Source organism: Schistocerca cancellata, chromosome 6 (assembly GCF_023864275.1).
Source record: "Schistocerca cancellata isolate TAMUIC-IGC-003103 chromosome 6, iqSchCanc2.1, whole genome shotgun sequence".
Classification (NCBI taxonomy): Eukaryota; Metazoa; Arthropoda; class Insecta; order Orthoptera; family Acrididae; genus Schistocerca; species Schistocerca cancellata.
The window spans coordinates 582,844,309-582,859,559 of NC_064631.1; the positions used below are offsets into that span (position 1 = coordinate 582,844,309).

The 15,251-nt window shown below is 39.4% G+C and overlaps 1 protein-coding gene across 1 annotated transcript in view; it reads left to right on the forward strand.

Moving 5' to 3' along the window:
• The first annotated feature begins 5,379 nt into the window (after positions 1-5,379).
• LOC126191438 (cysteine desulfurase, mitochondrial-like) overlaps positions 5,380-15,251 on the forward strand; it is a 134,701-nt gene continuing 124,829 nt past the window's right edge. Inside the window, exons 1-3 of the mRNA XM_049932314.1 lie at positions 5,380-5,663; positions 6,053-6,108; positions 6,181-6,297. Of these exons, the coding sequence (XP_049788271.1) occupies positions 5,522-5,663; positions 6,053-6,108; positions 6,181-6,297 (315 nt within the window). The 5' untranslated portion in view covers positions 5,380-5,521. The remainder of the gene's footprint in view (positions 5,664-6,052; positions 6,109-6,180; positions 6,298-15,251) is intronic.

Consider the following 15,251-nt stretch of genomic DNA (forward strand, 5'->3'; position numbering starts at 1 on the left):
GGATTCACACTCCATCGGGCCACATACATCTGTGTGGATTAACTGTAAGACTTCGGTGGATTTACTCTTACTAGTCTTGAAGGGTAACCTTGCTTGTTTTCCCTTTATACACGTCTTACAAGGATCCTTGGACACACTAAAATTCTGTATTCCCTTTACCATATCCTTTATTATAGACATACTCATTCTATTTAGATGTCCAAGTCTCCGGTGCCATAAAAAACCTTCTGCTGAATATACTGAATCACTAACATTTTTATGTTTACTGTCAATGGTATCCAACTTAAAAATACCCTTTTCGTTACTTGCTGTAGCTATAACTTCTCCAGTTTCAGTGATTACTCTTGCACCCTGCATGTCAAAAGTGACTGTATTTCCTTTCTTTACAATTTCCCCTACAGACAGCAGGTTAGTTGCCACATTTTTCACATAATGAACATTGTGTGCTGTAACCATATCTGATTCACCATTTACACTTACATGTAGATCTAGTTTTCCAGCCAGGTGACACTGGAGCTTGTTGCCTTCAACAGTAGATATTCCCATATGAGTCTTATCTTTGATGTCATAAAGAATTGATTTATCTTTAACAATATGCACAGATGCACCTGAGTCTAAAATCCATTCCATATCACGATTACTCATCCTACCAAAAGAATAAAAACATGAGAGATATCTTTGAGGAGTATTGCAATATGGTTGAAAGATGGACGAGAAAAGGTCAAGATCATCAGGTCTGATAATGGGAGAGAATATATTAACCAGAAATTGAAGAAACTTCTGGCAGAAAAGGGAATCAGGCATCAAACTACCATAAGGTACAGCCTATCTCAAAATGGGGTTGCTGAGAGGGCTAATAGGACCATTGTTGAGAAAGCAAGGTGCATGATGACTGACACTGAATTATCCAAAGATTTTTGGGCAGAGGCAGTGTCAACAGCTGTATATTTGAACAATAGATCACCAACAAAAGCATTAAAGAATAGAATCCCTTATGAGTTATGGATAGGAAAGAAACCTGATCTAAGCAATATAAGGGTTTTTGAGTGTGATGCAATGGCACATATTCCAAAACAGCTAAGAGGAAAATGGGATCCGAAAGCTAAAAAGTATATTTTTGTAGGCTATTGTGAAAATTCAAAGGGCTACCAATTAATGGATCCATCGACTAAAAAGATTGTCACAAGTAGAGATGTAATATTCTTTGAAAATAGAAAGGACTCAAAAGAGAGCAAAACTGCACCTAGTTCAGAAGGTGAAACCTTGTGTGAGGAAATAGGAAGTGAGGAAGAGGAAGACGACAGCCAAGGACAAATGGATACAATTTATGATGACAATGAGTTAGAGGATGCAAAAAAAGAAGAAAACTATGTAAGACGTTCTTCTCATGTACCAAAACCGAAGGAATATCCGGATTTTGAGATGTATACAGCACAGTCTTTTAATGATGAGCCAAGAACAGAAGAAGAAGCAATGAGTGGCGCAAACTCTCAAGAATGGAAAGAAGCAATGAAGAGAGAATTAGAATCTCTATATCAGAACGAAACCTTTGAATGTGTAGATATGCCAGGAGATAAGAAACCACTGCAGGCAAGATGGGTATTCAATTGGAAGAACCCTGAAAGCTCATCACCAAAATGCAAAGCAAGACTTGTGGTAAAAGGATATTCATAAAAACAAGGGGTAGATTATGAAGAAACTTTTTCACCTGTAGTCAAGTATGCATCATTGAGATATCTTTTAACCTTGGCAGTAAAACGAAATTTAATAATTCATCATATGGATGTTAAAACGGCATATTTAAATGGGAAATTTGAGGAGGAGAGATATGTCATTCCACCAAGGGAAGCCATAAAAACCAGATCAGAAAGTAAAAAGATTTGGCGTTTGAGAAAAAGTATTTATGGACTTAAACAAAGTGGACGTTGCTGGGATCGATGTCTACATGAAACTCTAATGAATATGAATATGAAGCAATCCAAGGCAGATCCCAGCATTTACTATAAAGGGAGAAAAGAAGAAATAATAATAATGGCGATATGGGTGGACGATTTCTTTATCCTGACTGACAGTGAAGGCCAAATGAGAATTTTCAAGAAACAGCTGCAAACCAAGCTTAAGGTGCATGATTTGGGAGAAGTCAAACGTTATTTAGGTATGCAGGTTACGAAGGATGAAGAAAGACAAGAATTGAGCATAAGTCAATCATCATACACAGAAAAAATATTAAAGAAATTTGGCATGAGTGATTGCAAACCCTTAAGTACTCCAATGGAAGTAGGAGTGATGTTAAGTGTAAATGAGACTGATGTGGAATGTGACAAGAATGTTCCTTATTTAGAAGCAGTAGGGAGTCTGTTATATTTGTCTCAAATGTCACGACCCGACATTGCTTTTGCCACCAATACAGTGAGCAGATATTGCAGAGACCCAAAGGAAAAGCACTGGAAAGCTGTAAAGAGGATATTCCGATACCTAAGAGGAACCTCAAACTATAAGTTAAAATACCATAGAGATGGTAACGCAAAACTAGAGGGATATAGCGATGCAGACTGGGGAAGTGAATTGGGAGACAGATACTCCACCACTGGCTGCTGTTTTAAATTAATGGGGGCCTCACATCATGGTCCTGTCAAAAGCAAAAAACTGTTGCATTGAGCACCATAGAGGCCGAGTATATGGCATTATCTTACACCACGCAGGAAGCATTATGGCTATGAACATTAATAAGTGAAATAGAACCCAATTTAATTGAGGAACCTACAACCATCTTCTGTGACAATAAGGGAGCCATAAACCTTGCTAAAATGATGTTACTAGTGCTAGGACAAAGCATATTGATATACGGCACCATTTCATTCGGGACCACATAGAGTGACAGAACATTGCCGTGGACTATCTGCGCACAGAAGACATGTTAGCTGACCTTCTGACCAAACCCTTGGAACAGGAGAAGTTTGAGAAAATTGTGGGACTATTTGGTTTATCTTGTGGAAGCAACACACAAAATATATGTTCAAGGAGGGGTGTTGGAATTGTGTAAACCATATATTTCGTGTGTGACGGCGCAAAGTGCACTGTGTAAAATAGACCTCTTTGGCATTGTCTAACACTCTTTGTGTGCACTAATTATTCTGTTGTGTTTGCTGTAAATTTTTTTTTGTTCTTGAATGTGCAAATATAGTTATTAGTAAAATGTCCTTTTTTCTCCTTAATACTTATTCAGCTGCGCAAATTCCAATAACTCTAATATGTAACTTTGACGACGTTGCGGATTATTATGTCACCATAATCCAGATTATTCGCATTTAAACCTTCATTCAAACAATCTGGATTGATTTGACGTTCCAAAACAACAGCTGAAGGTAAGTCTGTATAAACGCTGCGGCCAAATTGTGACGTCACTTACGTCAACAGAGTTGTTTACAGGTCTAGTCACCAGGTAGCGCTGTCACGCTTTCAGCCTTTCTGATGACGTCATGAAGTGATTCCTCGGGGCCCGTGAGATGCACGTTAACGATAACTGCCAGAGGAAAATACCGATCTCTGACAGTTATTTCCATAGTCGCTCGAATTCCTTATGGTAACTCTCTTTATACAACCCGTTCAAGCTAAATTGACATATAAGGCGATGGCTCAATGGAACTACCATACAGGGTTATTACAAATGATTGAAGCTATTTCACAGCTCTACAATAACTTTATTATTTGAGATATTTTCACAATGCTTTGCACACACATACAAAAACTCAAAAAGTTTTTTTAGGCATTCACAAATGTTCATTATGTGCCCCTTTAGTGATTCGGCAGACATCAAGCCGATAATCAAGTTCCTTCCACACTCGGCGCAGCATGTCCCCATCAATGAGTTCGAAAGCATCGTTGATGTGAGTTCGCAGTTCTGGCACGTTTCTTGGCAGAGGAGGTTTAAACACTGAATCTTTCACATAACCCCACAGAAAGAAATCGCATGGGGTTAAGTCGGGAGAGCGTGGAGGCCATGACATGCATTGCTGATCATGATCTCCACCACGACCGATCCATCGGTTTTCCAATCTCCTGTTTAAGAAATGCCGAACATCAAGATGAAAGTGCGGTGGAGCACCATCCTGTTGAAAGATGAAGTCAGCGCTGTCGGTCTCCAGTTGTGGCATAAGCCAATTTTCCAGCATGTCCAGATACACGTGTCCTGTAACGTTTTGTTCGCAGAAGAAAAAGGGGCCGTAAACTTTAAACCGTGAGATAGCACAAAACACGTTAACTTTTGGTGAATTGCGAATTTGCTGCACGAATGCGTGAGGATTCTCTACCGCCCAGATTCGCACATTGTGACCGTTCACTTCACCATTAAGGAAAAATGTTGCTTCATCACTGAAAACAAGTTTCGTACTGAATGCATCCTCTTCCATGAGCTGTTGCAACCACGCCGAAAATTCAAAGCGTTTGACTGTGTCATCGGGTGTCAGGGCTTGTAGCAATTGTAAACGGTAAGGCTTCTGCTTTAGCCTTTTCCGTAAGATTTTCCAAACCGTCGGCTGTGGTACGTTTAGCTCCCTGCTTGCTTTATTCGTCGACTTCCGCGGGCTACGCGTGAAACTTGCCCGCACGCGTTCAACCATTTCTTCGCTCACTGCAGGCCGACCCTTTGATTTCCCCTTACAGAGGCATCCAGAAGCTTTAAACTGCGCATACCACCGCCGAATGGAGTTAGCAGTTGGTGGATCTTTGTTGAACTTCGTCCTGAAGTGTCGTTGCACTGTTATGACTGACTGATGTGAGTGCATTTCAAGCACGACATACGCTTTCTCGGCTCCTGTCGCCATTTTGTCTCACTGCGCTCTCGAGCGCTCTGGCGGCAGAAACCTGAAGTGCGGCTTCAGCCGAACAAAACTTTGAGTTTTTCTACGTATCTGTAGTGTGTGGTGACCGTATGTCAATGAATGGAGCTACAGTGAATTTATGAAATCGCTTCAACCATTTGTAATAGCCCTGTACTTGTTAATGCATGTACTGCAGCTCCTATGAGCCACCGCTCGGACATTAACTTTATTAATTGTTTGTGCTAAAAGTAACGAAGGTACACGATATAGTACACAGTTCTTATCAACAGATAGCGCGCCGTCTCACAGTTATTCCCATGGCCTGTAGAACGCGTTCCAAATGGTCTATCCCTCTCCTTCATTCGTAACCAGACCTCCGATGAGTTGACGGGAAAGCGTAGTACGATCTTTCGTCAACAGATGGCGTGAGGCACTGTTGACACTAGGCAGTTATTGAAATAACTGCCTGTATCAGAGGAACGGTTATTGCAGTAACTGTTACTTTTTAGTAACCGGTTATTTCTATCAGTTATGTTATTTTTTGCCACCTCTAGTGTAGGATCTTTGTGAATATTTTGGTTGTCGCGTGACACGGTTGAGAGAGCGAGTTGTACGCAAGATCAGAATATTGCGTCAGTAACATAAACATACAAAATTTCTTGCGAATAATGACTCTGTGATCGATTCATATCACGTAGAAAATGATTGGACTTCGAAATGTAACTAACGTACCCCTGTTAGCGGTATTTTCCTGTGATATACGACAAGCATTCCTGAAAGATGTACGATGCGGGAATTCAATTTTGCAAATTAGTAGGGCTCTGACAGCTGCAAGCAGAAAAGGTAATTGTGGATTATTTGTGGTTATATTATAACACTCCAGCACACAAGTGCCAAATTGTTGTTTACCACAATTCTTAAGATGCGCCAAAATACAATTTGTTGGTTTGAATTGTTATTGTATTGGTAAAGGTTGTTCGTCATTTTATGTTACTCTTCTAGAATATGCTTTTTTAACATTCGGATTACATCATTCGAAAGTGATAAACGTATATTAGTAATTTTTTAGCCGAAAGTTTTAATTCATGTTCGGCTGTTTTCGTTACTCTTCTGCATTTAGAAATTGTGAAACAAAGTGTGTACGCAAATGCATTTGTACTTAACACATTTCTTTGTGTTTACGTGAGTCGCCCTGTGAAGTACTAACTAGCATTTTGTGATTTTCTGCGAAGAACTTGCTCCTGCCAAACGCCCTCTTTATCTGGACGCACAAGCTACAACACCAATGGTGAGTATATCTTATTCTGCGGGTCGCTAAGAAATGTTTAAAAAAACATTAATATTGATTTGTTTCTTGTAGGATCCACGAGTGTTAGATGCAATGCTGCCGTATATGACATGCTATTACGGGAATCCACATTCACGAACTCATTATTACGGTTGGGAAGCAGAAGCTGCAGTAGAAAAAGCTCGCAAAGTGAGTATATTCTTGGTGAAGTGAGGAATATAATTCTCAAAAAGATTTAGTAAGAATATTAATATCTACTTGCCTACGCATCAGTATTTGTTACATTAATCCTTTATAGTTTGGTGCCTGGAATTGTGTAGGAAATGTCAATCTGAAAGTCATCCATACGTATGACTGATAAAATTAAAATTTACATGAACTCTGTGGCCTTGCTGTGTGAGTGATATAGAATTTGTGATCACTGAAATATTTAGAAAATTTCACTGAATGAATGGTAGGTTGTGTGTGTACTGTGTGTAAAGTTCTGATATTATAATATCTGTTGCTGAAAAAGTGTGTCATTTTGATGTATTAAATATGTTAATACCTTTTTCAGTTGATTTGCTCCTAGTAAAAGTCTAAAAGTACACGAAGTTTAATACGCTCATGTTGTGAGTTTTGTACTAATTTTACATTCAGTCAAGTGTTGCGAATGTTTCTCTCTCAAATGATGTATGTTGAAAGCAAGTTTTAACTGAAGCCTTTAATACCAGTTTGGCAAAATGCAACCAGACTGTCACCATCTAACCTAATGTAGGTCTTGGGGCATGCTACTGAACAGTATGTACCACAACTAAGATTCTGTATTCACATTCATTGGTGTTGCCAGCTCAGTCAAAATGTCACCTTTCAACCTAGCCAAGTCCACGGGCCACGCTAAAGATGTGGATAACTTAGATTTATATAAATTCTACCATGTATGTGTGGGATAGATACCTAAATATTGTAGAGTTGCTATATCGGAAACTATATTTCAGTTTTACATTATGTAATTTTCACAGATACTCTCTAATACTGGGACAGCCATCAGAGGCTTTGATGACAAGCCAGTAATAAGTAAGGGTGATTTTTTGTTCCATTGTGCAACAAAAAGTGACATGACATTGATATACAAAATGAAAAAGTTATCGTTGTCACAATCGGACACATGACATTCATTACAAGTAATCTTTCAGACTTTTCCATGTTTTGTGGCGTCCAGCAATAAACATCTGTGTTGCTTTGGTATGTTTTCTAATACCATCTACTTACCTTCTGTTAATGCTTCAGTTTGTTCTTTGTCTTCCATGGTTCACCTACTATCAATCTGTCTGTCTATACGGCACACCCCACTTCTGTTTAAGTTTTATTACAATCAGTCATATTTATGTCTTCAAGTCCAATTGGCACCTCCTGTTGTACCCTTCATATAAAAGATGTGGAATTTGTGGTGAGTGTTGTTTCCTTCTTAATTGTGATAAGCGGCTTTTCTGAAACTGACACTTGTCTCCCTTCATTTTTATGTTGGTAACTTTGGTGTTTATTACACCTTGTAAAACACAAATTGTGAGGGGCATTGATTGCAAGGTTCTGTAAGGCGAGCTCAGTCCTGGGCTCTTACCCTTGATTTTCAATTTTCTCCTAATAAAACAAATGTGATGCACTTATCTTGGCTCAGACTGAACAGCCGTGTCCAGATCTCCTCCTCAAAGATCACATACTCAAGAATGAAATTTTCACTCTAAAGCGGAGTGTGCGCTGATATGAAACTTACTGTCAGATTAAAACTGTGTGCCGGGCCGAGATTCGAACTCAGGACCTTTGCCTTTCACGGGCAAGTGCTCTGCCAACTGAGCTACCTGTGCACGACTCACGCCCAGTCCTCACAGCTTTAATTCCGCCAGTACCTCGTCTCCTACTTTCCAAACTTCACAGAAGCTCTCCTGCTAAACTTGTAGAACTAGCTCTCCTGGAAGAAAGGATATTGCGGAGACATGGCTTATTAGCCACAGCCTTGGGGATGTTTCTAGAATGAAATTTTCACTCTACAGTGGATTGTGCGCTTCTCATAGGTTGGCAACATGTCAGTTTTGTGTAGCCAGTGGGATAAATTTTTTACATAACCAGTGAGAGATGAGAAGAGAGATGACGTATATCTAGTACTGAAATTGAAACCATTGTCTTGTTTGCCGTTTTTCAGTGTATTAGTGAGTTTGAAGAAAAAATATTTTTTTATTATGGCAGCAAGTGCTGTAAAGTTATATAGTTCTGCACTGCAACATCGCCTTGTGGTGCCCCTCTCATGGATTAATTGCATAGAAATGAAAATGTATCAAATGTGGTGGTACAGTCACTACACAATTGATCTGCGTGAGCACACTGATTAAGGGATCAATGCTTCTTAATTAAATTGAGGGAGATGGCAAGGGGATCAGTGTTTGTTCATAATAGTCAGATGTTTGATATATTAATAAACATTGATCCACCTACTTTGTCGCATCATTTAATTAAAAGCATTGCTCCACCTACTTCCTTCCAGATTTGATTAAAAAACACTGATCCACTTACACAGTGTGCTCACACAGATCAATTGTGTAGCAGTAAAGAGCAGAGAAATTTTCGCTGCTTTTTCAAATGTATCATAGCTTGTGACACTGCCCTTAGTTTGCAGATAGTAGCACAGTTTAAATAGCTGTGACTCAAACAAGGAGCATTTAAATTTAAAATCCTCGTTTACAGCAATGTTTCACTCTTTCTTCTGAATGTATTACTTTGACGCACGTCGGCTGCCTGCTGCTTTCTCGTTGGCTGCGTAACACAGACTGCAGGCACAGCTTCCTTTGTTCCCATCATATCTCATTGCAAGTGCTGACAACACTTGTGCATGTAACATGTAAGTACACCACTGACCCTATTCTAGATTTTCACTCTTGTCAACAGACAACACTGTACCTTTATTTGTGGAGCTTGTAATAGGGAATAGTGTGCTCTGGCTACCAGCAACTAACTTAGAGCAATACAGGAGACCACAACTCTACTTCTTGTAGGGATCAGCGGCCCTTTATTGACCCCACATTGATTGTGCTTATATGAACCCTCCATCCTACTGTGGGCCCATCTTATTACGATACCAAAATTTTGCTGATTTGCAGCGCATTAAACCTTGTTAATTCAATGCGTTTTGTTCTCACACATCCCAAATGATGGACCTTGTAATAAGTTTGATTCATAAGTGTAATCTGTATAATACAGTTTGAGATTTGTAAGGAAAGTCCTGGTAGAATGTGCATAATGTGGGAGTAAAAAAAAAAAAAGATTACTCACCTTGTTGGGTGGGGCAAGTACATCTACAAACATAGTTTGCAAGACACCATTTGGTGCATGGCCTTGGTCCGCATAGTCCTTACACAAAATTTACATGGGCAGCAGTAGAATTGTTCTGCAGTCAGCTTCTTAGGATGGTTCTCTAAATTATCTCAATAGACCTCCATGAAAAGATCATCATCTTCCCTCCAGGGAGTTCCACTTGAGTTAACAAAGCATCTCCATAATACTCATGTGTTGTTCAAACCTACCAGTAACAAGTCTTGCAGCCCATCTGTAAATTGCTTCAGTGTCTTCTTTTAATCCGACTGGCCGCGAATTCCAAACACTTGAACTGTGTTCAAGAATGGGATGCAGTTATGTTCTATATGCAGTGTCCTTTACAGATGAACTGCACTTTACTAAAATTCTCCCAATAATCTGAAGTCAATCATTTGCCTTCCCTAATACCATCCTTACACACTCTTTTCCTGTCACCTAGATATTTAACCGACGTGTCTGTGTCAAGCAATATACTACTAATGCTGTAGTCAAATGTTATTTGATTGTTTTACCTACTCATCTGCATTAACTTACAGCTTATTACATTTAGAGCAGACTGCCATTCATCACACCAACTAGAAATTTTGTCTTAAGACATTTTGTATTATCCTACAGTCACTCAGTGATTAAACCTTTCCATACAGCACAGCGTCATCAGCAAACATTCACAGATTGCCATTCACCCTATCCGTCAGATCATTTAGTATATAGAGAATAAGAGCGTTCCTGTCAGAGTTTCCTAGGGTACTTCTGACATTACTCCTGATCTGATGAACACTCTCTGTCAAGGACAGTGTACTGTATACGTATACATTCGTTAACAGTCTGCAGTGGGGCCCCAGATCAGATGCTTTCCAGAAATCTAGGATTATGGGATCTGCCTGTTGCTCTTTGCAGGATATGAGGTGTGATTGGAAAGTTTTAAGAATGGGCTTGTAATTGTACAATTGTGGTACTTACATGTTACTGTGATGCATCTCCTTCAAAATAGTCCCCTTCTGACTGAACAAGCCGACTCCAATAGTGTTACCACATTTGGAACCTGGATGTCTTCAGTCGAGTCAAATCACTTCTCTTTCAGTGAAATTTAAGTTTAGGAAGCAGGTAGAAGTCCACAGGGGCCAAATCAGGGGAATATTGTGGTTGTGGAAGCACAGGAATTTTGAATTTCGTAAAAAATTCAACAATTGAGAAGACACGATGAGCTGGAGCATTGTCATGGTGTAGCACCCAATTCCTGTCTTTCCACAGTGCAGGCCTTTTCTTCAGCACCTTTTTGCGCAAACGCTTAAGGACACATTTGTAGTATTCCTGGTTAATTGTCTGTCCTCCAGGGGTAAATTCATGATGCACAATGCTCGTAAAATCGAAAAAAATTACCAACATTGCCTCCCCCTTTGACCGACTTTGCCGTGCTTTTTTCGATCGTGGTGAACCTGGAGTCTTCCACTGCGAAGACTGCACTTTGGTTTCAGGATCATATCCATATATCCACAATTTGTCACCTGTAATTACCCTGTTTAACAAATCTGGGTCATTTTTAGTCCGATTAATCAGTTCTTGGCACACTTCAAGTCAGTATTGTCTCTGGTCACTTGAAAACACTTTTAGAATGAATTTTGCGGACACTCGATGCATGTTCAGATCTTCAGTTAAAATTGACTGAACTGCATAGAAACTTGAATTAAGTTCATCAGCTATCTCCCTAATTGTAAGTCTATGGTCAGAGCGCATTAAGTCACGATCTGTTGAAACAGACAAAAACATTTGATTGGCTCATACAATTATCTCCAAAAGCTGTTTTTAATAGTTTGTATGTCTCAAACCTGATTTCATGAGTTTAGAAACAAAATTTCACACAAACTCGTTGCTCCATTTTTATGTCCATTTTCACGCAGACAGAATCCAGCAACAAGCCCTAAAAGACCTGCACTCAACCAGCTGCCACAATGAACTGAATAAAGGAAACACAGTTTCCTGTCAAAAGGCGTTTGAGGACAAGGCAATGACTCACTCTTCACCCTCCGTGTACCTGTCTGCCAAACGCGTAAGCAGTAACAGATCCATTCTTAAAACTTTCCAATCACACCTCGTATCATGTGAGAGAAGGCCAATCTTGAGTTTAGGATGAGAGATGGCTTCTAAATCCATGCTAATTTGTGGATAAAGCTCCTCTGTCTCAAGGAATTTACTTATATCCAAGCTGAGAATATATCCAGAAATTCTGCACCAAACCGATGTTCAGATTATTTATCAGTAATTTTGTGGAACTATTCTTTTACTTTCCTTATATACAGAAGACACCTGCTCTTTCTCCAGTCACTTAGGATTAAGTGCCCAGCAAGAGATTCATTAGGAGCCAATGCCATAGAGTACTGTCTGTAAAACTAAATTGGGATTCTCTACCTGGTGACTGCCTACCCTAGAGATGCCTCTTATCTTCATATGAGAATGCATACAAAAGTCAAATGATGGTATGTTTGTAACCCTTTGACCTGTTAAGCAATTTTACATGGTGGTAGAATTTTCTAGGGGCTGTTGGCAAGCTCTTTTGCTAAGGTACAATGGCGGTAGTTGAATGCTTGCCCTTACAGACATATGAATTTCTACTACATTTAGCCTTTTGTCATTTGCTTGTTCTTTTGTTGAACCAAGAGTTCAGTAGTCTCTGCTTCCTCAGCAATTTATGAATTTTGTTATTAAATCGTAGTGGGTCTATTCAGTTCTTAATCCATTTACTTGGCACATCCTCCTCCAGGGCATGATTTACAATCTATTTAAAGTTTGCCCATGATTTCTCTACTCCCATCGTATGGGAACTACTCGAAGTCAGTTGTTTGTCTAAGCGGAATGATGGTAACTGCTCTTTCTAGCAGAATTATTCATCTAATCTTCTTGATTGATTTGGTTAATTTTGTAGACACAATCGCTACGATATCAGATCACTAATCCCTGTCTCTATACTGATACCACCAATAAGACCAGGCCTGTTTGAAGCTACAAGGTCTAAACTATTTTCATTGTGTGTGGGCTGCCAAACTGCGCAAGACAGTTTTCGATAAATGTGTCCAAATGTACTTCACAAGACTGCTTGTCCATACCATCTGTAATGAAGCCATAGACATCCCAGTCTATACTTGGTAGGTTAAAATCACCTCCAACTAATACTGCATGATCCTCGCTACTGAGCTTAGACTTTCTGTGAAAGATTCTGAAACTGTCACGAGTGATTTATGTGGCTGGTAGGATTATCAGATAGGTAATTTGAGTTCACCTGAACGTGTAACATGTGTTTTGATAACTTCACAGTTAGACTCAATTTTGACACTGATAGATGAAAGGATGATTTCATCTCAAATCATACAGATCAAGAGTTAACTTGTCGCATCACTATTTCAGAGTTTGAAACTTACTGGCAGATTAAAACTGTGTGCCCGACCGAGACTCGAACTTGGGACCTTTGCCTTTCGCGGGCAAGTGCTCTACCATCTGAGCTACCGAAGCACGACTAACGACCGGTACTCACAGCTTTACTTCTGCCAGTATCTCGTCTCCTACCTTCCAAACTTTACAGAAGCTCTCCTGCGAACCTTGCAGGACTAGCACTCCTGAAAGAAAGGATACTGCGGAGACATGGCTTAGCCACAGCCTGGGGGAGGTTTCCAGAATGAGATTTTCACTCTGCAGCGGAGTGTGCGCTGATATGAAACTTACTGGCAGATTAAAACTGTGTGCCCGACCGAGACTCGAACTTGGGACCTTTGCCTTTCGTGGGCAAGTAAAGCTGTGAGTACCGGTCGTGAGTCGTGCTTCGGTAGCTCAGATGGTAGAGCACTTGCCCGTGAAAGGCAAAGGTCCGGAGCTCGAGTCTCGGTCTGGCACACAGTTTTAATCTGCCAGTAAGTTTCATATCAGCGCACACTCCGCTGCAGAGTGAAAATCTCATTCTGGATTTCAGAGTTTGCTGGAGTTCCACCGACATCCCTCCAAAACCACTCTATTTTGATATTCTGATGTTTTGTTAAAACACTACAGACCCCTCTAAATGAGAGTATTGGTGAAAATGCCGTAACAAAAGGGAAAACTGAAAAATTGTAGTAAAGAAATCAAAAGTGGTAGAGACCTGAATTTATTTTCAATCACTATTTTGTTCCCAATACTATGAGACACGATTAAGACATGCATATTTCTGAGCGATTTGTAACTTTTTGCAAATTTAAAAATTAATTTCGAAAATATGAATTGTCACAGGATGTTGAATATCATGAGAAATGATAAAGTGGAAGGACTGCTAACTTTCAGCTGTGACACTAATGCTTGTAATTCTTAAACTGACAAAATATTTATACATTAACGTGAAAGGGTCTGAAATTTGTTAGTTATGTAGAAGTTATTTTCTCCAAAACCCTCATCCTAAGTGCTTTAAGAATTTCATGGTATGTTAGTTGGTCATTGTAGTTAAGGAATGTACAGTCAGATTGGGCAATCTCATTCTGGGCAATACTAGTCTGTACAAAATGTAAAAACATCATTGACACTTAAATATTTGAATTGATCACTGATTTTAAGTAAATGTCATGCAAAACTTTTTATAAAGCGGCTTTACTACTGAGTACTTTAATCGCTCAGGAAACTGACCATTCCTAAAGGAAAAATTACAAATATGGCTAAATACAGGGCTAACATGTGCAGCATAGTACTTAAACATTCTGCTAGACACTCCATTATAACCATGAGACTCCTTAGTCTTCAGTCATCTAATTATTGACTCAATCTCCCCATTGTCTATATCACAGAGGAGTATTTCGGACATCAATCTCGGAAATTTCTTCAGATCCTATTGTGTTACTGCTTTCACAGACCATTTACCAAGTTCATCATTGCAATGTCAAAGGCAACAGTTTTCTTAATTAGATTATTCTTCTCCCATGTCACATACGTAATTCGTGCACAGTTATATGCTATGTCTTCCAGGCCATGTCTGTAAAAACAGTCCTCCCCTTCCAGGGCAGTCACCACATTCTTGAAACAAACAAGTCTCTCGCTTTACGTCACAGACTACTAATGACTTCACACGCCCAACCAAGGTGTCATATGTCACATGCTCCAGTAAGTTCTTCAGAGTTACCACACAAAGTTCAAAATTCTTGCAGTACACACACAAACAGACATCTGTTGGTGCTACGAATTAGGTCGTAGTGCATAAAATTTTGATCTTCCAGTATGTGAAGTTGTATAGTTGCTTTTATAAATTGCAAAAGTTTCTTTAATACTGCGAGTCGTGCACCTCTTCATTTTCACAACTTTTTGACCTTCAACTGTTACAGTTATAGTGTCTTTTTTTTGTTGGCACTTTAGCGAGAACAGTCCCATTTATCTTCCACATAAAATGACTGCACTGTTTGAACTTGAGCTGCTTCTACAGGATGACCGTAATAGGGATCTGGTGTTCCAAAGACTCCTTTTACACACCTCATATTTCTTGATTTGTCTACCATGTACTTTGATATTGATTAAATGTGGTTCAAAATTGTTTTCTTTGAAAATGTCTCTGGAATAATAGTTAAAAAGTGCACCTTTTCACTGCAGGATGCACAATATTCAACAGCTAAATTGATATTTGTGAAAAATTCCTGGCAAGAGGTGCAGGAGTGCTTTGGTTCATTTTCTTCTGAAGATGGAATTTCTACTTTGAAGAGTGTGGTCAGTTTTGTTGTTGTGTATTTCTCTGTGCATTCTTGGTGTATAGAGCTTATGACTCAACTTCACTGACCACAGTTTCTTAACAAGACTGACAC